Genomic DNA, 25,231 nt, shown 5'->3' on the forward strand with positions numbered 1-25,231 from the left:
TACAATAGGAACTGTTGGAAACACACTTCGAATTGGGGCCTAGGAATACTACAAAAAGTTTTCCATCTGACTCTCCTGCTGGCAACATCACAAAGTATTTAAAAATTTTGCTGTGCCTGTTTTCTTATCCGAATGTCATTCCCGCATTGCTGTTCTACGTCATGTTGCATTTGGAGCACCAGGCCTCTTTTCTTGTGAAGTCCAACGAAGGAACTTGGAAGGAAATGATAAGTTTGTGTTTTCATCTCACTTACGACAAGTTTTTTAGTGATTCGTTTCCGAAGTGTGTCACCTACCAAGTCATACTTTTGCTTGAATATTTCCAGATTAATGTCTTCCTTAGCTTGTCTCATTTAACATAGTTTGATTCAACTGTATCACTATTCATCCAGAAATTTAGGAAAAGCTTTTAGCAGCGATCCACAAAAACTAGAAGTTTTTGTTGTATGTCTGTAGTTTTCGCTACCGTAAACAATTATCGACTTGACACATGAATTGAAAATTTTCATCTTCAGCGACTTCTTTATTGCTAGTGGATTTCCAGATGTTTGAGAGTCTCGTGAATGTTCCCCTTCTATCTACACTCAAAAATAATCTAAATTTTATTACATATGCTAATTTTTCACCCACATTTTCATTCTACCAGTTTGCACACATTCCGAGATCTTTTTACTTTATAAGAATATAATTACCATAAAGCGCCATCTGTACGTGAAGACAAGTCAAAACTTTCCAATAAGAAAAATGTGAAGTTCATATCAGAGCATAATAATATACTAAGAGAAAGAGTTTCGGTGAGAGAGACATGATCGGTTTTTTCAAAAAAATTAAAACTCTGTGGAGAGCCTCAGTATAAAGTTACATGTGGCGCATAGCACACGTATTTTCACATTCATTCTCACAAAACCATAGTTTTTTTTTGTTAGAATAAATTAAGTCTTCTTCTTTAAATTACTCTTTTTTGTTTGAGAAGTGGAAAAAAGGCGATAGACGATAGGTGAAGAAGGAAATTTTTTTTTTATAATCTGCAAACTTAGCTCTCACTTTTTATTAGACAGTCTTCTTCCTTTTCATTTGCGATTCTTACGGAATAAATTTGCATGAATCGTGTCTCGATTTCGGTATCGAATCATATAAATAGTGTACAATACATGACGAAAATGATGATGATCGATTTGTTATTTTAAATACGCAAAATTTGCATATTTTTAGAAGTGAAAGAAAACAAAAAAAAAAGTCACAAGAAGAAGGAAAAATCATCAAAGTGCCTCAATAAATTGTTGTTATTTAAATTCAAATCGTGTGTGTATTTTTGTTTAATATTTCATACTAGAATAAATGCTCGTGAAGCATGACAAATGAAATATTCTATTCCCGTTAAGAACTTTGTGAAATGTTAAATCTTTTGTGACAAGCATACCCTCTAAAATAAGATCCCCATGCAAGCTAAACAAACAAATCACAAGAACTGTACAAAATTTGATAAATAAACGAACAACACAGCGAAGATTTTTTTTATTTTTCGGTTTACATAAAATAAAACTGAAAGTGAAAAAAAGAAGCATAAGAAAAAACACAGCGCAGTGCTCGAGCATTTTATAATATGACCAGTTAAAGTGGAATTAAATTATCATATTTAATGCAGTCAAGAAAGTATTTTTTATGAAAAAAAAAATTGTGTAATTTCACTTATTTATTTATGTGAAGCCAAAAGGAAGGAAATGGTCAATTGAAATGTGTTAATGTGTTGACGTAACGTACATGTTATAAAAAAGAATCCACATAAAGGAACAAATAATAACTTATTATAGTCAATCATAAAAAGAATCAATAAGAATTTAACAAAATTTTACAACAAGCCATCATGGATGAGCACGAAGACGATCAAAATCACATAAAGTCTCCCATCAAGCGTTATGGATCAACCAGAAAAATATATTTGTTCAACAGTGAGTATAAGCACTAAAATATTTATTTTTATTAGCCACACCCGATCTGCACAAGTTTTTCATGGCAGTCAGGTTGCAGCCACATTACTTGCAAGTGGGAATTTTCATGGCAATTTACATGATTACAGCCACTTGAACGACAAAGTGCAGACACTTGACTTCCATGAATAATCTGTACTGATCGGGACAAAACCTCATTGTATAATGTCAAAAGTGAAATGCTAAAAATCACAAAGCGATGCGAATTAGCGAAACAAAGGGGAAAGTGGGAAAAGGATGAAACTAAGATGGAACTAAATGCTGCAAAAATGACATTTTCTCCCAAAAAATATTTCAAACTTTAAATTGATTTGAATTGAAGAAGATTGCGCATTTTTTCACTTAAGCTTCATCACAGTAGCTGTTGACATAAATTTATGGATGACAAAGTTGCATCTAAACTACATATTTAAAGATTACCGAAATTTCTCAGTTTTGTGACGGTGAGGGGTAAAATCCCCGAAAAATATTATTCCCACAGCCCAGCGGGATAAAAACCCCGAAAACCGCAAATTTTTATATGTTCCCTGCGGGATAATATTCCCACTTAGAAATGTACGTGGGATTATTATCCTGCCGGGAAAATATTAATCCCACATATATTTTCAAGTGGGATTTTTATCTTCCAGGAAGATAATATTTCCACTTACATTTCCAAGTGGGAATATTATCCTCGTGGACCACGATTAAAATCCTGGTTTAATTTAAATCCGGGAATTAAAAGAGTCCTTGTGGATAAAAATTCCACTTGTATTTTCAAGTGGGGTTTTTATCCTCAAAGATTTTCATGAAGATAAAAATTTCGCAAAAGTCGGTGGCTAAATGTTCGCTTATTTTAGCGAATATTGTAGTATTGTAGAAGGTTTAATTCTAGATTTAGTTCGTGGAAGTGACTTGGACTCAACTGGATCTTGTGTTTATGGTCGAGGAAGAGACTAAGACTCTACGCGGAAGAATTATGCCAACAATACTATTTGATTGATAGGTAAGATAAGAAAGAAGTCAGAAAGGATTGAGGGGAACACTTGGCTGGAAAAGCGCAAGCTTCTGCTGACTGTGGTAATATTAGGGGCCACTTTCTTAGAAAGCTTTACGATGAGACCCTCTTTCCAATCCTCTATGCACTACTCTAGGGACCAAATCTAATCAAAAAATGGCTTGAGCATCTTTCCCGTGGCATTTGCATCCACTTTAAGGATTTCAGAAGGAATAGCATCGCAATCTGCTACCATTTTCAGTTTCTTGACTGCCTCAACTATTTCTTTCATGCTTGCTGATTTCGTCTTAATTGGAAAAGCTTGGGGACTGTCTATTGTTTCAACAACTGTTCCATCTCTTTGTTCCTTCCTCAAAGTGGTCTCTCCATCTAGCAGTCTGCTCATCAAAAGTGAACAAGACTTTTCCCTCTTTTGATTTTATTGGCGCCTGTTTTCTTACTGAATGTCTACCAAGCTCTTTAATAGTATTACAGTGGCCGCTAATATTACTACAGTCATCAGAAGCTTGCGCTTTTCCAGCCAAGTGTTCCCCTCAATCCTTTCTGACTTCTTTCTTGTCTTACCTATCAATAAAATAGTATTGTTGACATAATTCTTCCGCGTAGAGTCTTAGTCTCTTCCTCGACCATAAACACAAGATCCAGTTGAGTCCAAGTCACTTCCACGAACTAAATCTAGAATTAAACCTTCTACAATACTACAATATTCGCTAAAATAAGCGAACATTTAGCCACCGACTTTTGCGAAATTTTTATCTTCATGAAAATCTTTGAGGATAAAAACCCCACTTGAAAATACAAGTGGAATTTTTATCCACAAGGACTCTTTTAATTCCCGGATTTAAATTAAACCAGGATTTTAATCGTGGTCCACGAGGATAATATTCCCACTTGGAAATGTAAGTGGAAATATTATCTTCCTGGAAGATAAAAATCCCACTTGAAAATATATGTGGGATTAATATTTTCCCGGCAGGATAATAATCCCACGTACATTTCTAAGTGGGAATATTATCCCGCAGGGAACATATAAAAATTTGCGGTTTTCGGGGTTTTTATCCCGCTGGGCTGTGGGAATAATATTTTTCGGGGATTTTACCCCTCACCCATTCAATTATGACTTCGTACCTAGCGCTCAATAGTATTTATTGTTCGGCTGACTGGATGTCTGGTTGAATGAGGCACGGGATCTTGACAACTACACATCGTAGAAAGCTCTAATTTGAAGCATTTGTTCTGTGTCATTTTTTGATCGAGTAGCAGAGCCAATAAAACGAATTATACACATTTTTATGATGTACATCACTTACAAACCGTTTCTCCCCTACACAGCCAAGTTGTTCTTTAAAAAATTAAATAACTGAAAATAACAAATTAATCCGATAAACAAATCATGTGCAAAAATAATCTTCATATTCACAACAAGTAAGCCCCGCTATACATCCCATATTATTTAATACACGTAAATCAAATTCTAATGGTATGCTTGAAGAAAATTTTTTGTTTGTCGACGAGATTTGAGTGAGTGGAAGATATTTACATTTTTTTTTAAGAGGCACTCTTTCACACTCTTTTTTCATCTCGTACAGGCCGAATGTGGTGCTTCAAATTTTTAATTTATTAAAGCTATTAAAAAATCATGTGAACTTGAAAATGTGCACATCGAGAAGAAGAAATAATCGATTGATTTTTCGCTATGGGTAATTGAAAAATATTATATTAATAGCATCTCTTTCAGCATATTCTAGCTTGAAATGAAATTGCTTTATTATTCAAATTGTCTTGCTTGCGGATTGAATTGATTTTTAGTCAAATATTTAGCAATTAAAATTTTCATTACTTATGCTTCAATTCCTTTTGTCAACGAACAAGCAGCAGCGACGTAGTCGTTAGAACGTCGGCCAACCGATCCTAAAGACTCGGATTCGATACCAATCTTGCTGGATTCGAATGCTTTTTTACTGTTTCTAGTCAAACCAACTCGGTATGCGTATTCGCGACTCACAAAATGTGGCTAGATTGGTATACCCTGGTTACTGCAACTGTGCAGAAAAAATGCTTCAATTCCTTCTGTCAACATTGTTGTTTTATGTTCTTATTAGCCACATGATCCATTAGTACACAAGATTTTAAAGTTGTGAACTAATAATCACATTTTCATTTACGATAGTCGCGTTCTTGTTAATTGATTTCTAATTTATTAGCCTCTAAAACTTTTAATTCAATTACTTATGTAAATGACTTAATAAAATTTTCAAATCTGATTGCTCAGTGTCGTTGTCATTAGGGACTTACACAATTTGTCATTTATGAATAAGAATAGTGAACAATTGTTCAGATAAATCATATAAAATTAAATTAAGTCGTTTAACTAGATGGGCTATCCATGGGCTGGCTTATAAGTTATTTACGGATCATTTCATTTCAATCCATTCCTGTGAGGACAAGTTTTAATTTGGTTAGTTTCTAGTCTAGTTCAAAATGAACTAAACTTTAGTCGTCCTTAGAACTAGACATATAACAAGCATGAGTAATGAAATTACAGGAAATTGCAATTTTGTTATCAATTTGGTTAAATGTAGCGAAAATTATGAAACTTACTGGTTTTATTATTTTACACTTTACCTTTAAATAACAAAAGGAATTATCATATCTTATCACATTGATAAGATTAAAAGTATTTAATCAATAAAAATGCTAGGACAGAAACACGAGTTTGTAAACACTGTCTTTGGTTAGAATTTGCAAGAGAAATGGCGACCAAGAGCTATAAATGCCACTTGGCACAGCTTTACATGCGGCCAGAGCATTTGTACAAAGTAGATGACATAGTCAGATGGAAAGCCGTTGATGGTTACCTTAGCACAATATAGGATGGTTACAATAAGTAAACTCAATCATGTCTTGATCTTATACATTAAGCAGAAGGAGTATCTAAAATTCAGAAAAAGGACAAATTTGGATGAATTTGAAGCAATGACTCTTGGGTTACCTTACCAAATTTGATCCTAACACCTTACCTTTTTGACCAGCAAGGAACTAAGCTACTAAATGAAAATTAAAACCTATGACTCTGTGGAAACTTCTAACTGTCATCCAATTTTCCATGAGGAAAAAATCATGTGCGATGATGTCATCCTTAAAACCAGACATAAATGTATCAAGATAAACATCAGAAATTTCATTCCATTGATTTTAATACTTTTTAGGGATTATTCATAAAATAGTCTTGAATTTCAACTGAAATTTATAAATATAAAAAAATCAACGTCAATGCATCAATCTATTATTGACTTATTTATATTGATGACTTACAGGATAGAAATGCGCTTTCCATCATTTTTCTGAAAAATTAAATACCTAATTAATTTTAATTTTCACAACTTTTTCTCCACCCCTAAAAATAACAAGAAGCAAATTATTAGCGATCAAAATATTTTCTTTAATCTCCATTTTCACAGAATGCCTGACCTCTACTATATATTTACACTTAACTTTGTTTACTGTAGAATGAGATGAGAAAAAAAGAGAAAAAAGTAAAAGCGCCACTGCAAAGTATTAAGAATCGTGTGAGCTATAAATAAATTAAATTATAATTATTCTTAAATATCTTTTTGCCGCATATTGTGGAGGGTCTCAATGCGCTGAGATTGAAAATGTTCTCCATAGTTGTTAGGACGACGAGATTTGTTTTTCTTGTTAACTTTATTTTTTGTTTATAGAGTGAACTGTCATGTTCAACTTGACCTGGATGATGTGTTTGCTCTCAAATCAGTTTATATCAGGTCAACTGAATAAGATGGGGTCAGTCATATTGAACGGAAGTTGTCCAACTACAAATAGTTTTTAGTTCAGAGCTCGAAGTCGACTCGGATTTTGAATGGAGTCGAGTCGAGTCGATTCGAATTTTGTATGGAGTCGAGTCGAGTCGATTTGGATTTTGTATGGAGTCGAGTCGAGTCGATTCGGATTTTGTATGGAATCGAGTATAAAATTGAGAGATTTGAATCTAATTTATTGATCAAGACTAAATGCGCTTCATACCCACCAAACTAATTATTTTTAACAATCTCTTCAAAATTTCATGAATATTAATGATGAAAAATGGAACCTTTCATGAAATTTCCTTCGGATAAGAATAAGAAGCGAAGAATAAAGAGGGTGAAGATCGCTATGTTTAAACTGGAATATACATAAACAGCTGCCACTCGATGTTGATGTTGATCTTGGCTTTGATGGTACTCCCATATTAAAAATAATATTTTTTTTAAGAAGAACCATATGTGTGGATGTTTAATGAATCAACGATGTTGAATGATATATACTTTAATTTCTAAAAAAGACGCTAATGCGCGGAAATTTCCATCGGGAAATGTATCGAATTTTGACAACTTGCAGATTTTTTCACGCCCGGAAGAATGAAGGCACAAAAAAATAATGCCTGACTCAAGAGTAAGCACAAAATTTTATATTTGTACGACCTAGTTACTTACTCTCTAAACTTCATGCATTATTTTCATAAACATGCCATCTTCTGTGAATTTTTTAAGCTTTTTATTTTTTTTGCAAATTCCCAACTTGCTTAAAAAATAATATTTATTTTGTAATTCTTTTGTTGCTTCATCATCAGTAAACATTTTATCGCTGCCACTAAAATTCTTTCTTCTTCTTTCTTACTTTTTTATCAAAATTAATTTCGCTTACCCAATATCACAATGACTTTTATTTGAGCGGATTTTTTCGTCGCTGCTTGTTCACTTTGTCTACATTTTTATAATTCAATAACTTTATTTCTGTTAGCTGAGTCGAAGTGGCTCGGTGGCGGAATGGTTTAGTACTGAGGTACCTAATTATTGTATTTTCGACCCTGTGATCTTGGGTTCGAAACTCGGCAGACAAACATTTTCGAATCATATTCAGTGGAAACGCGACTCATAAACTATCCTTTATAGGATACAAGACAGGACGTCATCAAAGAAATGGTGATGATCACACTACAAACTGGTAGTTTTCTAAGTGCAGAGGAATAGCAACTCTGAATCATTTCCGTTTGGGGTCAAACACCTTTACTTAGTCCTTGATTTAAAATCTATTGACATAGAATTTTCTTCATGTCTGTTTCTAAATAATTTACATTGGAATCGTAGAATCTGGAACTTAGTAGCCTTCCTTGAATTCATATAATCAGCCACATGTATAAGGTTGAAATGTATATGTACTTACGTGCTATGTATAACGCAACCCTACAATTTTTATCGAATTTATTTTGCATTTTAGACATACTAAAATTGTATGCAGCACTAAATTATTGCATGTTGTTGCCAAACTTTCCATGTTTTGCAAAACACAACGCAATATTCTTGACCAGACATGAAATGATGTCATAATTTTAGACATTGACTAAATTTTCTATTAAATCATTTAGAGCATTAATCAGGCTTAATTCATTCATCATATTGTTATCAGTTTTTTTCCACCAACAGAATTAAAATGCGTCAAATCATTTTGCACTTACAGTAAGTCACAAATACTTTCGTTGAATATTTTCATTTGTTGACGATAATAAAGAACACAGAATGATATTAATTACCCATAAATGTGAATGTTAGTGTTAATTGCCTTCGACTGGAACATCAAATTCTTCATTTATAAATAATTATGATTCATTGCCAATTTTTTTTCATGGTCATCCGTAATTGTTTTGTGTTTTCGATTATGCTGATGAACGTCAATCGATTATATATGTATTTTTTTAATAAAGCTCTCTTGGACACGAGTTGGGCAATTAAATAATTATTCTCGTATTACATGGATTATGTGCTTTAATTCTCAATATGCAGTCATGTAATAATGTCTGTTTGATTGTTTGTCTGCTTTTTATTGGACTTACGAATATGTCTACCACCTTATTTACCCTATCATGCCACACATGAAATATTGTCGTCATATCAGTTAATCCACATACAATTCAAATAAAGTCACTAATAAAACACCGAATGCGCCATTGAACTTCAATTTTAAAGACATTTCCTATTTCTTCTCGTGATGGTTCGTGCACTTAATATAGCTATTTGATTAGCCATGTTTAGGCTAATCTTCTCTAAATATAGTAATCTACTCTATATACAACTTTTCACCTCATGACTTTAATTGCATTCGTTTTAATGAAACTCCGATATCATGCAAGTCAAAGGTCTCATTTCAATCACACTGTCCATTTTTCAATCTATCATTTCACCAACATTTGCCTCCGGTGATCTCATCACAATACTCTATAAAAAAATGTTGTGCCTTTTGTTTTGCTGATCTAATTTCATTTATTTTTCATTTTCGAATGCTCTCTTCACTCTTTCTGTGAATATACAGAATGCAATAGTGGCACGAGTGTAAAATTAAAATGCCAATTCATCTCAAAGGCGTGGATTTTTATTATTTTTTAAAAAAAAATCTTCTTAATTTTTATTTTATGGCTCATTTTGTGACCCATTTTGAAATGACCCTCTGTGTGAAATTTTGTTAAACATTTTTATGTGAATATTTATGGCATATGAACGAGATATGATTTTGCATAGGATGGCGCTTAGGAAGTGTATTTGTGACTAATCTAGAGTACATTAGCATTATATATTTTGGATGTTGATAAGCTCATAATCTAATTTGACAGTAATTTGCGAGTTCTGTCTTAAACAATTTTAAGTGATTAACATTTTGAAGCAGTAATGGGCAACCTTTGTGCTACGGCGCACTAGCCAAAATTTTTGGGAAATGCCATGAACCGTGTGCTATGTGCGGTTTTGGTCGAGGCTTATCACCTAGGGGGCCGCGAAAAATTAAAGGTTGTCCACCACTGTTTGAAAGCAACACGTCTAATAATTTTTTGCGAAACTGGCATCAGTTCAATCTTTACACTTTCATAAAGCGATAAGTAATTTTTAATGTTCCATTTAATGTATGTCGCTATATTTTCCTCACTTTAAACTTAAATAGCTGAATATTATGTCTGATCTATAATGAGTCAAAGTGGCTCGATGGGGGTTTGGTTTAGCACTTTCGTATCTAATTATTGCAACACCGAAATAGCGATCATTAGTTCGAAACTCGACAAAAGAATCTTCACTTGTTCTTTTTCGAATCATTTGTTGTGGATATAGGATATAGTCAGTAATGTTATAAAAAGAGTGATTCTGATCCCTCTATAAACTATATGTCTACTGAGTGCACAGGTCTGGTGAACCCTCACCACTACGCTCTAGCGCAGCTGTGGATCTAAATGATCTTAATAGTTTAAGAACTTTCCTCTATAATAACTCTAATCACGATCATGCATGTCTTGTTGAGAATGTAAGGAGGAATAGAAATTAAAAAGAGAAATATGAAAAAGTAAAGCGATCATTTTAGCAAAAAACAATAAAGAAAAAAATAAAGATGAAAAGGTTCATAAGCTATATTAAGAGAGTTTAAATAGAAGCACATGTACAGCAAACAGAGAAACAGGCAGTTATAAAAGTATCCTCATGTTGCTTCTTATGTTTCCTTTCTTTCTTTCTTTGGTTTTGTTCTGATACACTTTTGAAAAAGCAACAATGAAAAAAGAATAGCAACAACAATATCAGCGACAAAAAATCATCATCTATATATATATATACTTTTTATTTATCGCAAAAAAACATCTGCTTGCTGTTGCTTAAGAGTGAAATGATGTTGTTTTTTTGGTAAATTCTGTTCGTACTCAAGGAATGCTTGATATAATTATCAAGAAAAGATAAGTGAAGCCTCTGAAAGACTCAATAAACGTCGTAATAAAATATGATAATAAAGGAATCGAAATGAAATAACTAAATTAAGTTAAACCATGCAGAAGTGATGCTCACACACACCATCAAATGCATTAGAAATTTACTCAATTTCTCTCTCTTACGTAAAGTTTTCTCTTTTGAGCTTACGTATTTTTCTCTATTGAGCTTACGTATTTTTCTCTTCTCACTATCGTTTGTATATATTTTGCTATAGGTGAGAATTGAGATCGTAACAAGGAACACATTGCAATTTATTGCACAATCTAAAAATAAATAAGCTACTTCAGTTTTAGTTTCATCTACATACAAAGTATATTGGTGATCATAGAGAAAAAATTGTGAACAAAAAATAACGGTCGAAAAAAATTTAAAAAATGATTTTCCACGAAAAAAGAATCAACATCACTGACTAGATGAAATTTCAAGTGTATACGGGTAGTTCAAAATCGGCCGTCTATTAATAAAGAGGTATATCTGTGTATGTTGTTGACGGAATAATGTTTAACTAATAAGAATAGATTAAAAATGGAAAAACATTATCAAAATCAGTGTTGAGTGATGATAACGAAGAAATAATAATTAAAAATCCAGTGAAAGTAAGAAACCGACAATAAATTTGGCGAATAAAAGAAGAAAAAAAAATTTCAAGTGGCACCAAGAAAAAAAGAAAAGAAAAGAGAGGATTTTTTTTTCTAAATGAATTAACATAATGCTGATAAGAAATGAAGCAAAAATCAAGTGTTTATTATTATTAGTTGTTATCACGACAGCTTAGAATAATTAACAAATTACAGCATATTCAAAACAATTCAAGTCGGTCGAGTATGAAAAATTTTTTGCAACGCAATTTTTCTCCATCATCTCAATTGATTTTAATCTCATCTCGAAAGAAAAGATACAAAAAAAATTTGTTGTAATGATGGCGATGAATGAATGAATGAATAAATCGAATCAAATATTTAATGGCTTAAGTGTTGAAATAAAGTTTTATGATATTGGCAACAGCTAAAATATGTTAACTTCTGAAAAAGTCATTTTTCGGTCTCATCTCTTTCGGTTTTATGTACCATATTCGGAAAAATGTCTGCGGGAAATTTTTTTTTTCATCCTTCTCCATATACACATCACACAAATACAAATGCACAACTGTGTACGGCGAAAAAAAAATTGAAGAAAAATTTTTTTTCATTCATGGATTTTTCCTACGCTTTTTTCTTGTTATTTCCCAAACCAAATGAGTGATTTATCTATTTTCGTACATAAGAGATGAAATGTGATTGTGCCATCGCCTTCAATTCTACATCTCTCCTGTGTAACCGCATCTTATGTATACATAGAAATAGTTTGGGAATAGAGGAAAAAATTTTTCATCTAGCAAAAACAGCATCTGTAAATTCACCCGAGCGACATTCAGTGCTTTTCTTAAAAATGGATACTTTTTCGAAGGACTTTTTAAGTGATTGTGGAATAGACTTTTTGATGTTTATTACTCAAGTGGCCATTGAATTTTCATTGAAAAACTTATGAGGCTGTGAAATTTTTTTTGGTGGCTGGCTGGGTGGGTGGCAAAGGCATGAGATCTTAGCAACCAGAAATCGTTCTGGATTCTACCGAAAGGATACTTTTAGCTTAACATTTACTGGTCGCTGGACAAAAATGCGTTTAAGTCCCTCGATCAATAAAACTTGGACTTTAAACATTTATTTAAATTTCGCAACCTTGTTTTAGAATTTTTTCAAACTTTACCTTCTGTGAGAAATTCTTCAAATTTTCCAATCCCACTCATTCTAATAAGAAACCCATCATGCACAACTCGGGCTGAAAGAAATTCTTTTAAGAATAATCGCTTATGTATTTGTAATCAATTGTCTTTCGCATTCTCAATTGTATCTAGCTAAGCTTTTCAGCTGAGATGCTGTGTATGGAAAGAGAACTAAGAGAAGAAGGAAGTCAGTAGAAAACATGCGTTCACCCGAATAATAAAAAGAACTCTATTTAAATCAGTGGTGGACAACCTTTTAATTTTCACGGTACACCTTGATGGCAAGCCTTGATTGGAACTGCACACGACATAGAGTTTATACCATTTCAAGAATTTTCACAAGACACTAGTGTGCCTTGGCACAAAGGTTGCCCACAACTGTTTTACACAAAAGAAGAAATGTAAAATTATCTTGTAATTTAATTCTTAAAGTTCTTTTCGTTCATGCGAGGTGTTATGTTATTTAAAAAACACAAAAAATAGAATGTAAATTGAACATTGTTGATGAAAGAAATTTCCCATCATTAATATAAAGAAAACACTAATTTTTCTAAATTAAATGTGCCTTTCTTTCCCATACATTATGCATTCATCCGGTAGTGCAATTGGTCGTTATGATGAAATTAGATAAAATAATAAATTAAGGGAAATAGAAATTGTTTTATGTTCCTTTATTCACGACATTCTAAAACAATTGTTAGCTTCTGTGTTTATATATAAATTCGTGAAATCGATACGTTTAGTTGACACTATAATTGATGAGTTGTTTTAACTGAAAGAGGAAGAGATTGTACATATTTTATAAAAAGAATAATTGAGAATCGGATGTTGTACAAGACAAGGCGCATTCAATTTCGTAACCAAATCCCTAACAATAACAATTCACGCTCAATTGTAGTAACAATTCCAAAAATTAATTAAAGAATTTAGCAATAGCTTTAAGCTAGCAAGACAAGGGACAATCCAGCTAATGTTTCAAACTCGAACTCTCAATAATATCTGGTTGCAGAGATCTCACGTCTCATCCTGCCATCCAGCCAACCAATCAAAGTGAGAAGCAACTCGATCAAACTGAACAACAATACTGAATGCCCAAATAAAATATGTGCTAAAAAGTTTATGTTTAGAGTAAAAAAAAGTTATTAAGCCATTCATGTCTGAAAGTTCATTGGCCTCACCTTCTTCATTTCTTTACATACTTTCATACTTTTTATGTTATTTCATGAAATTTTTTCTATTAATTTCTTTTCAATCGTGATTGAATGCTTGTTTGTGAAAAGAAAAGAAGAGTTTATTAAATTTATAAATAAGTATTCTCTGTCCATATAGGGGCAACCCTATAGAAATCACCATACAATGTGATATTTAAAATAATTATTTTATTGAGTCATGTAATTAGCACGACAGTCCACCATCATAAATGCAAAAAGGCAGCAAATTACATTTTCAAGATTTAACATTGACTATATTAATCCGAATTTGCTACTAGTTGGCTTTAATCATATATTTACCGTGTATATTGTACATATAATATTTAATAATACAATTGTTATTAGCGGAAATTTTGTCGCGGACAATGGCATTTGTTGTTCATTTTGACTGACCTGTGAAAACTTATTAGTCAACTTGTATGACTTAATTATTAGCATTTTGTTTATGGCCGTTAATAGCGTCATCATTTTTGACACTGAAATATTCAACAGTTAAGTCAATTTACTTATCAGCAATTAGCAGAATGCGCTTAAACACCGAAATCAAAATTTCCCATACAAATGTCAATGTACATTTGTATACAATTCTGATTGATGCCTTGTATCACTCATAATTCAAACATGGTCATGTTTACAATTCACATTTAGTTTATATATACATAAGCAGTTGAATTTCAATGTTATAAACCTTTTTTTCCATCATTTCTGAGCGCAATTATGATGCTGGTTGCTTAATGGCAACGTCACTTTCTCTTTTCATTTTCATATTATTTTTATTTTTGTTTTTATTTATTTTTCTCTACACTCATCTGATGAAGGTAACAGCTGTCAAAAATGAAACACAAAGAAGTTGCATAGCCAGTTATTGCACAATAATTAAAACATGTCACTGACTCTCATGTGAACTCATAAATCTTTGCGAACTTATAGGCGCATGATATATATCGGCGCATAGATGGTGCTTTTGTGTTGTCATGATAAAGAGCGTTGATGTTGATTATAAGCCGGTCAATTATGTAGGAAGTGAAAGTAGCATATATGCTTAGTTAACTAATCGATTTGGAATCTGGGAAAAATAGTAAATTAACTGACGTCTCTTGTGATGTTGATGATCAAAGATCATTAAAATACGGAGTAACATGAATAAATTAAAAATCTAAAATTCGTGATTTTTGGCCGGTTTGTTTGTTTTTGAGGAAAAGAGAAACTGGTGAATTTATTTTGTCTAATTGTCTCCGGTAAAGGTCATGGAATTGGCATAAATTATTACATACTGTGAAAGAAATGATCATTGGCTTTTATTTGACGTAAATTGTTTCATGGATCATTTATAGACAGTTTTCTAAAGCTTCTAAAAACCATTAAATTATCTCTTAGATCCACATAATGTTCTAAACATTCTATGTTATGTCAGCCACAAGATTTCTCTGAAAAATCAACCTTCACGGAATTTTTTATGAAACCACAATAACAAGCATAAAAAGTGAGTCATTGGCATTCTAAAATAGGCGTTCTCAAGAAAAATCGGAATTTCGGCAAATGATTCCTGTTGAAATACACTGATCACAAAAAATTAAGGCTGCAAACTATTAAAGCTTGACGGTTAGCATATGTTTCAATGCTATCATGACAAATGGTCTGTTACAGGTCGAAATAATTGTTGACATTTTAAAACTGCTTGATGTTATTTTACTGGATATGTGTATGGATGTTTTTATTATTGTATCCTTATTAATGAGCCGTTCGCTTATTACGTAACGCTCTTAGAGAGGGTTAGTGGTAGTCTGAGATTGTGTTACGCCGCATCTCACAGTGATCAAATTTTCTATTAAGATTTAGTTACGAAGGGCTGGGGGAGGAGGGTGTCAAAAAGCCGATTGCTTACTTTACATAATAATTAACGGCTTACTTTAACTTAACGGCTCCTAATAATTTTGATTAGAATAAACTGTAACTAGAATATTTACCATAACGAGTCACAATTAAAAATTATAATTGCAAATGGTCACTGCGATTTAATCCACTCATGTCTCAATGTCAGTTGATCAATTAAAGAGAAAATGCGCTTTATGCAACAATCTTATAAATCAGATTATACTTTTTGTATTAAAATTTATTAATTCTTCTTATTTACATGACTAGATGGATGTATGAAAACATTATAGTAAGCTCAATAATAAATTACAATTCGCGATTTAGTCTGTTCGTGAAAACGTCAAAGTCAAATAATGTGAGATGAGGGGAATAAAAATGATAATTTTTTTAAGCTAATTGATGCGGAACGTAGACAGAAAAAACAACTTAAATAAATCGCGAATATTAAATTTACCCATATAATAATCTAATGCAATTGTAAAGTTTTATTTTTCAATCACATAGTCATTCAATATTAATTTTCATGCTCTACTTTCTAGGTATAGTAAAAAATTGCGCTATTTTATGACAATTTCAATTGCAAAAAAGAAATGGTAATATTATTGGCATTGCATGACATTAGGTACGGTGCTTCGATAGACATTTTATACTTTATAGCATAAACTACATTCAAAGATGTAAAATACATAAGAGCATAAAATAATTTTGTTTAAAATAAGAAAAATTCGAGACAGACCTACAACATGACAAACATTCTGTTAAAGTTACAAAATATTTACTTTGTTATAGTTTCTCAATTTTTCATGTCATTTTTTGAGTTTACACAGTTTTTAAAAAAACTTCATATTTGGCTCAACTGTATTTAGTTTTTGAATTTGAATTCCTAAAAGTTCTTTCTCGTAATGCTGCACAAGAAGCCATGTGTTATGATGTGTATGTTCATATGTACAACAATTGTATAATTTTCTTCTCAAATTTTTAATCTTTAAACACCAATCTCAACATAGAAAACAAGTAATAAGGCTCATGTTTAGTGAGAAGCATGAGTGCATTTATTTAGGAGAAATTGATTGCAAAGTAATATTAAAAGAAACTACTGATTTAATACAGTTTGTGTTGAGAATATACCAACGGTTATTTTATATTTGAATTGTATGCAACTACTATTAGTCGTTTTTTCCCTGTTTTAGTTGTTAGTCCCCTTCATATAAATATTTAATTTTTTTCTGATCACTGAAGAATAAACATCGTTGTTATTAATTTAAATCCATGAAAACTCTTTAATTTAACTTATTAATAAATAAGCATTGTTGATTGACACTCCAGCAGTCTTATTTCAACTATTTCCTGTATAAAATGAAATCGATAAGAGCAAGTAATTAATGAAATTTTAAAGATCTTTTCTTAAAATAATAAAAACTTAATCAACAAATCAAAAATGATATCATCAGACCAATAAATTCACAAATATTTGTAAATATAGTTGAATAATTCACAACAATCTGCATAGAGCATCACAACATCCTTTCGAAATATCAGCTAGCAATAAAATTTACGTTGTTTATTCATTCATTTATTCGTTCATTCATTCGATTATATATTTAGGCACCAGAGAGTGAGATTTCTTATCGAAAAGCCATTAAATGTTCCAACCAGCGAGTTCATTAAGGTCGTCATTAACATCAGTAGAAACGATCTTTTCTATTTTGTTTGATTCATTAGAATCGACGCAATATAATTATGTTACTTAAATACACACATTTTTATGACTTACTATTATTATCATGCTTCTTGTTATTGCTCATTGAATATCTTTTTTCGTTCTTGGTGCTCTTGACAATTGACTTTGAATATTTTTAATAGAAAATTGAGTAAGAAATCGATGTAGTATGAAAGAAAGAAGTAAAGAGGAGGAGGAACAGACGAACGATAGAAAGAAAAAATCAAACAAAAATCTTTAAAAATATTATTATTATTTCTATTGTTACAGTTGAAGCGAAACAGACAGTTTATTGAGTTGCATGGGATATACTATTTAAATAAATAGCACAAGAAAGAATTGTAAACATACACAACATTCCCCCAGTTATAAGGTCCATTAAGAATAAGAGGGACATGAGATATCCATAAAAAAGCAAAAAATAAAACCAGTTTTAGAGTAGGCAAATATTGTGCATCGTCGTGGATACTCATACTTTAATAAACTCCTTTTCCTGTATGTTTATTCTTCGATAAATCGACAAGCATAGTAAGGAATAATAAGAAAAAGAGGGAGTTTAACGGAAAATACTCAAATAATCATGTGAGGAGATTTTTATCTTCCATCTTAAAAGAAATTTCTTCGCTGAAATTTCGCACAAAAATACAAGAAATTTTTAAATACAAATCACGGGAAAGCTTCATAACACAATAATTCTTAAGTGCGCCGAAATCGGAAATAAGACACGTGAAGTGAATTACATACAGTCGAAATGTTTCAATGTATAATACAGCAACGAAATGGTTGGATTCATGCACCAAGTCAAGTCGATGTTTTTCCAGGTAAATTTAATACAATTCATATAAAATAATTTGTGTACACATAAATGTCGACGAGGGTCGAGTCTTTTAAAGTCCTTTCATGTACATAGATGAAATACGATACAGGAAACTTTTTTTATTCCTACCGAATGTGCAATATGAAAATATTCATATGTGTGCCATCTGTTCTTCATTAAATTAGTTTTCCTACAAATCTAGTATAAACATTACTGCGTATTGTTTGATTTGGTTACTGAAACGCATTTTTCAGAATTGATCATAACAGCTATTTTAATATACGGGACTGTTGTTAGGAATTGATACACCAAATATACTGTTTTACATTAAAACATTTCAATTTGTAGGGTTGTATATGACTTTTCTATAATTTGACAGTTCAGTCATAGCAAGTCTATCAAACAGAATAGTAATCATGAACAAAATTAAATAGAAAATAGGCATTTGATTGATACTGATGAAAATTTGAATGAGAATGAATATTTAAGTAGCAAAAGTATAAAAGAACCCTTAAAATACCACAACAGACAAAGAGAAAACTTGCAAGAGCAGAATAAGCTGAGAGCACGATCGAGAGCAGAATAAGCTAAAAGCATCAACTTGAATAAGCTCAACTAGTATATTTCAGTATAAGCTCTTGGAATCTCACTTTTTGCCTGTTATGGATAAGCAATAACAACCGGAAACTGTCAGCAGGTTGCCTCAGCTGATAACCTTAATTGTGAACGCAAGGCAGCAGGCGATCAACTTCCGGTAGCAATTGGCTTTAAAAAAAGTTGTATACGATTGATATTGACAGCAATATCGAAGTGGTAGTAAATATAGGTCGCAAGAAGTCTCATTCATCAATAATTTTACCGTTATTCAATGCGATCTTTTCAACCGTGGAGAACATCCTCAAAAGATTTTATTTTATTATCCCAAAGTGAATTAATAAATACATTTAAAAACAAAAATCTGTTTTGAAAGACAAATGCAGTAATTTATTGGAGCAACGTTTGTTTAGGATTTACAAACATCCAAGTCGTCGTACATCAAAAACAAGAATATTTCATTTCTCGAAAAAGTCATAAATCTCTACAGTTATTCACTCGAGATATTGCAAAAAATAAACAATTGTCGGTCTCATCTGCTCAATCAGGCTATGAATCATCCCTTCAAATCTGCTTTCCACAAGTGCCTTGTATTAATTTTCCCAAATGCACTTTTCTGCAACAATAACAACAACAAAGAGAAATAGTAAATAAATATAATAGCTGGAATAAATGATAAACAATTATGGTTTATGGCCTGTCTCTAGTCTCCTGATTCCTGTCTGTCATATTTTACAACAAGGGAATTGAAATGTGCGTGTTGTAGAGCTATTGTACAGTACATGTGGTAATTTTCGTCTTACACAATAGCGCTCATAAAAGGGGCTCGGATGGCCAGCACAAAAAAAAAACTCGCGAGTCAAAAAAATAAAAGGAAAACAAATGTTCATTATATTAATTGATACGCGAGACGTACGAAGTATATAATACAGTGGTGGACAACCTTTCACTATTCATGGTACACCTTTGTGATAATCCTTGACTAATACCGCACACGACATACGGATTATGGTACTTTTTGACAGCACAAAGGTTATCCATCACTGACATAATGTGTCGTGTGCCATGGAAATTTACAATTTTTTTCAAACTTTCCTTAAGCCTGCTCTTTTCCATTTCCACCCTTAACATTTCTTTCTTCCTTTGTGCAAGCATTTCAAAATAGCATAAAAATAATAATATTATATACATAGAAAATGATTTCTTTATCGATAAATGAAAAAAAAAATGTATATATAAATTTTTATTTTTGTTGAAGGCTTTGGAAAGGAAGTGATTACGATTTAGAAAAAGGGGAACGAATATGTACAACATTCGAATGACTTTGAGTTATACAATGATTTTCATAAAAATTCGGTGATGATCGCTTAAGAATTTTTATATTTATTTATTCATCTTGACGATTTTATTTGGATGTACAGATAAATAAGGCAATGAAAGAGGAAGGAACAAGAAACAAAGAGAGGAAAAAAAATTAGGGGAGCTTCCCTTACATGACTTATTATTTATGGAATTATCGTATCGTGATAGAAGTTCCAATGTCTCGAATATTTCCATAAATAATGCATGATGAACCGAATGTCGAAGGGTTTCGGTAGTGTCATAAATAGACTATGAGATCATCAAGTTCTATCGTTGGTATTCAAATTATAATTCTAAGAATCATAAAAATAGTCATTATTTTCACACGAAGTTTTTATTATAGAACATGTTATGAACCTGGTTATGAGTGAATGTTCCACTTTAAAATGAGGTATATTATTATCCTCTTGAGGGTTCCTTTTTATTACTACGTAATTATTGCAATTATGAGTGGTTTTTTTAAACCTTTGCTTTCTATGCAAAGGTATTGACGAGGTTTGAAAGCAAATCGATAGGTGACAAATCTGCTCATGAGCATGCTCCTTGCCTCTTTGGGAGAGTCGTTCAATTTTTACGTACCGGTTTCAGAAGGGAGTAGTGCGAATTTACTTAAATCCATCCCGAACATGCTGCATTCTAGGAAAACAATTTCTTTGTGACTCAGTTTGGATTCCTGTATTTAATCCAACAATGTATTGAAATTTCACATGTGTTATCTTGTGAGTCATAAAAAATAAATCCATTAGGAAAAATGCCAAAAGGAATTTGGGAATTCCACCCCAAGTATTTGAAAAATTTCTTTAAGATTTATTCAGAGAAAATCCCGATTAATAACCCCTATAAAAAGAAAATCCTATTCAACATGAATTGCATAAATTTATTGCAACATTATTGAGATACAATTTAAAAGGAACTGCTAGTGTGTCATTTTGATCTGATTGGGCGAGACTAATGGATACATAAATATAGAACAAAACTGGGATAGAGATGAAATTACAAAATTTTCAGAAGAGCTTTTATGACTATAAAGAAAAATTTAATTTAATTTATGTCCTCAGTCTGTTATTTATGATGATAAAAATTGAATATGACTTTAAGATTTTTTTCTCTCGCATATCCAAAAATAGTAATAGTAATAAAATACGAATATTTCTTAGTTTAATTGAATCCAACATCAATTATGGTTCATCAGCCGTTTCAACCTTCGAGATGAATTTAAATCTCCTTTTTTAAAAAAAAAAGTATTTATTTATCTTTTGTTTATCTGAACAATAAAAATCAATAAATATCATAGAGCCTAACATTTAAATAAATTCATGTACATACATGTACATACACGCCCATTAATCAAATTATCTATGCATCTCATCCATGAGACATCGATCCCATAAATATGAGTTGATCTATGAGTAGTTTACATATAATATGAATTGATATATATGTATATGCTCCATTACAACGATTGTGATAATGGAGATAAAGTTTTATAGCATAGGTTGTAAATTCTCCCGAGTAATACCTCTTTCTGATTCAGTTTGTTCAAAATGCAATTTATTGATTATTAAATCTTATTATCAATGAATAATGCAATGCGGGGCAATGCGCAGTTTGATTAGCTATGAACCATAATATGGTCAAACATGTTTTTTTAACTGTTGTCAATGTAGTTTAATTAAAACGACTTCCGTACAGATTTATTAATAAATGAGATGTTTATTTATCCCAGTTCAAAAACAGACTGAACTTTTACTATGAAAAGGGGTTTTCAACTATTCAGAATAAATATTATTCAAATTTCAAATGAACGTTATAACACATGTATTTAAATTGAGTCTAATTTTAAACAAATTGACATCCCAAAATAATTTACTTTATAACCCGGGCCTTGTTAAACTAAACTAATTCAATTAGATTATCTACGAAGTAAATTTTTAAGTGAAATCATCACATTTTGCTTACAAACTGTATGTTTATTGAGATATAAATTTATTATGATACAGATTTTATGTGTATCATGTAGAAGGCAGGCAACGAGAGTGAATGAAAGCTACTTGACATATTTCGATTGCACTAAGATAATGTGATACATTAGTTTTTATTGAAAAATTATACTTAATATATTGCATGCACTCTTGAATTCACTTTTTGTTATTTTGTCGATTGAGTTTCCATCATAGTTGTTCATAGTTCATTTGCCTTGACACTGCGGAACAGTGTTTTTCGTTTTGTAAATTAGTTTTAATAAAAATAGACGTCGTGAAAAAAATTTCCATTTTGGATTATTCATTTTAATTTTCTGTATTAAGCTGTTCTTTATTCTGAATATGCACCATGCAGACTGACAGAAAAAACATAAAATTCTGATTCATAAATGAAAAATCATCGCATGTGAGCAATGAGAAAAGCATAAAAAGCAATTTCCGTTTTAAATAAAAAGAAGAAAGAAAAATTGCCTCGACATTTTAAATGAGAAAACTACTTTATTTCATGCTTCCATCTATCAAAAACATTTCGGAGTATGACTGAGAGATGTATTTGACATAAAGAACAACATCGTCGAACCATAACAAATTTTTCTAACTCTCTTTGTTCATAATAGAAATATTTGTCATCATCATTACCATGTGTTCATTAATTAACGGATTTTTTTGAATAAGTTAACGGAATTTTTCAAATTAAAACTGGTGGAAAACTATACATAAAAACATTTTTCAAATCTAAGCTAACAGTTTGTCGAAAGTTAAACAAAAAAGTCACAAACGTTTTTCACGTTTAATTTTATTATTCAAAACTATTAACAAATTAGTGTACCTAATAAGGTTTAATTTTATTAAATTTTTGACAAGTAATATAGAAATCAAATCGTACTTCATGTTTAGTATTGGAAATAGCACGGTGGATGATAAAGTGGTGAAAAAAAGTATGATCAAGTTTTGATGAAAGTGAAAATGAGTTTATTTAGTTTACTTAATTAGAAATGTAGTTAATTTACGCAACAATCTCTTTGTATACTTTAATTCTTTTCTCTCTCGTGCCTTTCGTATTTTCTGCTGTTTTAAAAGTTGACAAATTAAAAAAAAAATGTTTACGCATCGTTGATGTCTTTAGAGATGCTAATTAAGTGGTATTGTTGAGTTTCAGAGTTGTTAGATAAGCTTTTGTGCCTTTAAACTTGTCTTAAATAAGATTTATCACTAACTACCATATACGATCATTTTGTTTACTGGATCATCCATATGATCATGAGACAAAATCCTTCATTGCTATTGCCTGTCATAGACTGATCTCTATTATAAATAGCAACTCTGATCTATTAAGTCTAAATTAAATACAAAATACAGTAAAAAAGTAGAAACAATTGACTTGCCAGTGCAATTATAAATTTGTGGGGAGATTCTTTTGTTTGGTTTCTGTCAACTTGAAACTTGATTCAACAAACAGAACCATGAAATATTATTACAATGAGGGAAAACTGCAAAGCAGCAGCAGGCATGACAAGAACTTTATAACAAGACTGAAATCTAATATGCACTATTTTTTGTATCTATTTTTACAGACATTCGTCTACAACTGAATGAACAACTGCGATGTCTAGATATTCGAGTCGAATCACAGATCTCATTAATTCAAGAACTGCAGGAATTCTATAGGTAATGAATATACTTTTCACATCAAAAGACACATACAATTTCCAAATTAATAAATCAAACTAAATTTATATCATCCATTAATCGACATTTGTAGAAGACGAGGAGAAGTAGAATTAGACTATAGTAAGAGTTTGGAAAAGTTGGCCAAGAATCTACAATTACGACACAAGGAGCAAAAACAAAAGTAAGTAGATGTGGGAATTTTTTAAAGGTCAAAGAAGAATAATATAATTATAATTAAATTACATCAACAGACGCGAGCAATGGCCAATGTTTTCTTCTTATGCATGTTGGCAACAGCTAATTCAACAAACAAAAAGCTTGGCTCGTGATCATGCAACATTAGCAGACATTTACTCAACGCAACTAGTACAACGTCTTCAAACAGTACACGATGATTGCCAGAGGATTTATAAAAAGTGTCGAGAAATTGGCTATGAGATACACGAAGAAATTCTTCGTGTATTACAAGAACTTCACACAACAATGAAGACTTATCATAGCTATCAACTAGAGTGTAGAGAAACTGAGAAGAAATTGCGTGCTGCTGAAATACAAAGAGCGAAAATTCAACAGAGCATACCAAAAGAGAAACTCGAACGCAACAAGAAATTCAAAGTAATAGAAAAGGAAGTGCTGAAGGTAAAGAATCATCGCATTTCAATTCCGACTCGTTTTCATTGTTGCTAATATAATTTTCACTATCATTTAGCGAAAAAACAAGTATACAGACGCGAGGCTAAAGGCATTGAAAGCGAAAAATGAATATCAGTTGTGCTTGGAAGCGTCCAATACAACAATTCACAAGTATTTTGTTGAAGACTTGAGCGATTTGATTGATGTAAGAATTATTGATACATTTAATTACTTAAATTTAGGTATTTATAATTAACATTTTTAACTTTTAATATAGTGCATGGATTTAGGATTCCATTCTGTTATTTCGCGTGCTCTTATGCTACATGTAACAGCTGATCAAGGAAGATGTCGACAAGTACTAAACAATGCTGAGTTATTATCGCACATCATACACTCAATGGATAGTCGCGCCGATAAACAAAAGTTCTTAGAACAATATCACACTGCATTTATGATACCAAAAAGGCTTGAATTTCAAGGTGGCCAACAAGAAGATCTGATTGTATCGACACAGAAGGAAATGCTTCCACAGCCAAGTCTTACAACGATCGTTGAATGTGAACTACAGAAAACTTTAAGTGCTGAAATGGATCAAAGATTAGCACAACTAATGGCACGAACAAATCATCTCCGAACAGAATCGGATGAAATATGGAAAACAGTTGAAACAGCTGAAATTAATTTACTCGAAATTCTCAATCAAAAGGTAATTATTTAGTGCTTATTCCTAAAAACATTTTCATGTTGACAGTGACTTTGACTTGACCTGATACTTGATTTTAAGTTATAAATTGATTAAATGTTTAATTGTCTTTATACA

General features: G+C 31.6%; 1 protein-coding gene across 3 annotated transcripts in view; it reads left to right on the forward strand.

Moving 5' to 3' along the window:
- Window positions 1-869: 869 nt before the first annotated feature.
- The window catches only part of LOC139087610 (SLIT-ROBO Rho GTPase-activating protein 1-like), a 31,520-nt gene continuing 7,158 nt past the window's right edge, over window positions 870-25,231 (forward strand). For 2 of the 3 annotated variants that reach the window (XM_070636461.1, XM_070636463.1), the window contains exons 1-6: window positions 870-1,949; window positions 23,679-23,772; window positions 23,867-23,956; window positions 24,027-24,414; window positions 24,485-24,613; window positions 24,686-25,117. In XM_070636461.1, the coding sequence (XP_070492562.1) occupies window positions 1,865-1,949; window positions 23,679-23,772; window positions 23,867-23,956; window positions 24,027-24,414; window positions 24,485-24,613; window positions 24,686-25,117 (1,218 nt within the window). In that variant the 5' untranslated portion in view covers window positions 870-1,864. Of the gene's footprint in view, window positions 1,950-11,220; window positions 11,378-17,619; window positions 18,171-23,678; window positions 23,773-23,866; window positions 23,957-24,026; window positions 24,415-24,484; window positions 24,614-24,685; window positions 25,118-25,231 lie in introns of those variants that run through there. The other variant, XM_070636462.1, reaches the window with a different exon arrangement.

The sequence above is a fragment of the Chironomus tepperi genome, unplaced genomic scaffold, assembly GCF_022539635.2.
Source record: "Chironomus tepperi strain 1889 unplaced genomic scaffold, CSIRO-AGI_Ctep_v1 contig_128, whole genome shotgun sequence".
NCBI lineage: Eukaryota > Metazoa > Arthropoda > Insecta > Diptera > Chironomidae > Chironomus > Chironomus tepperi.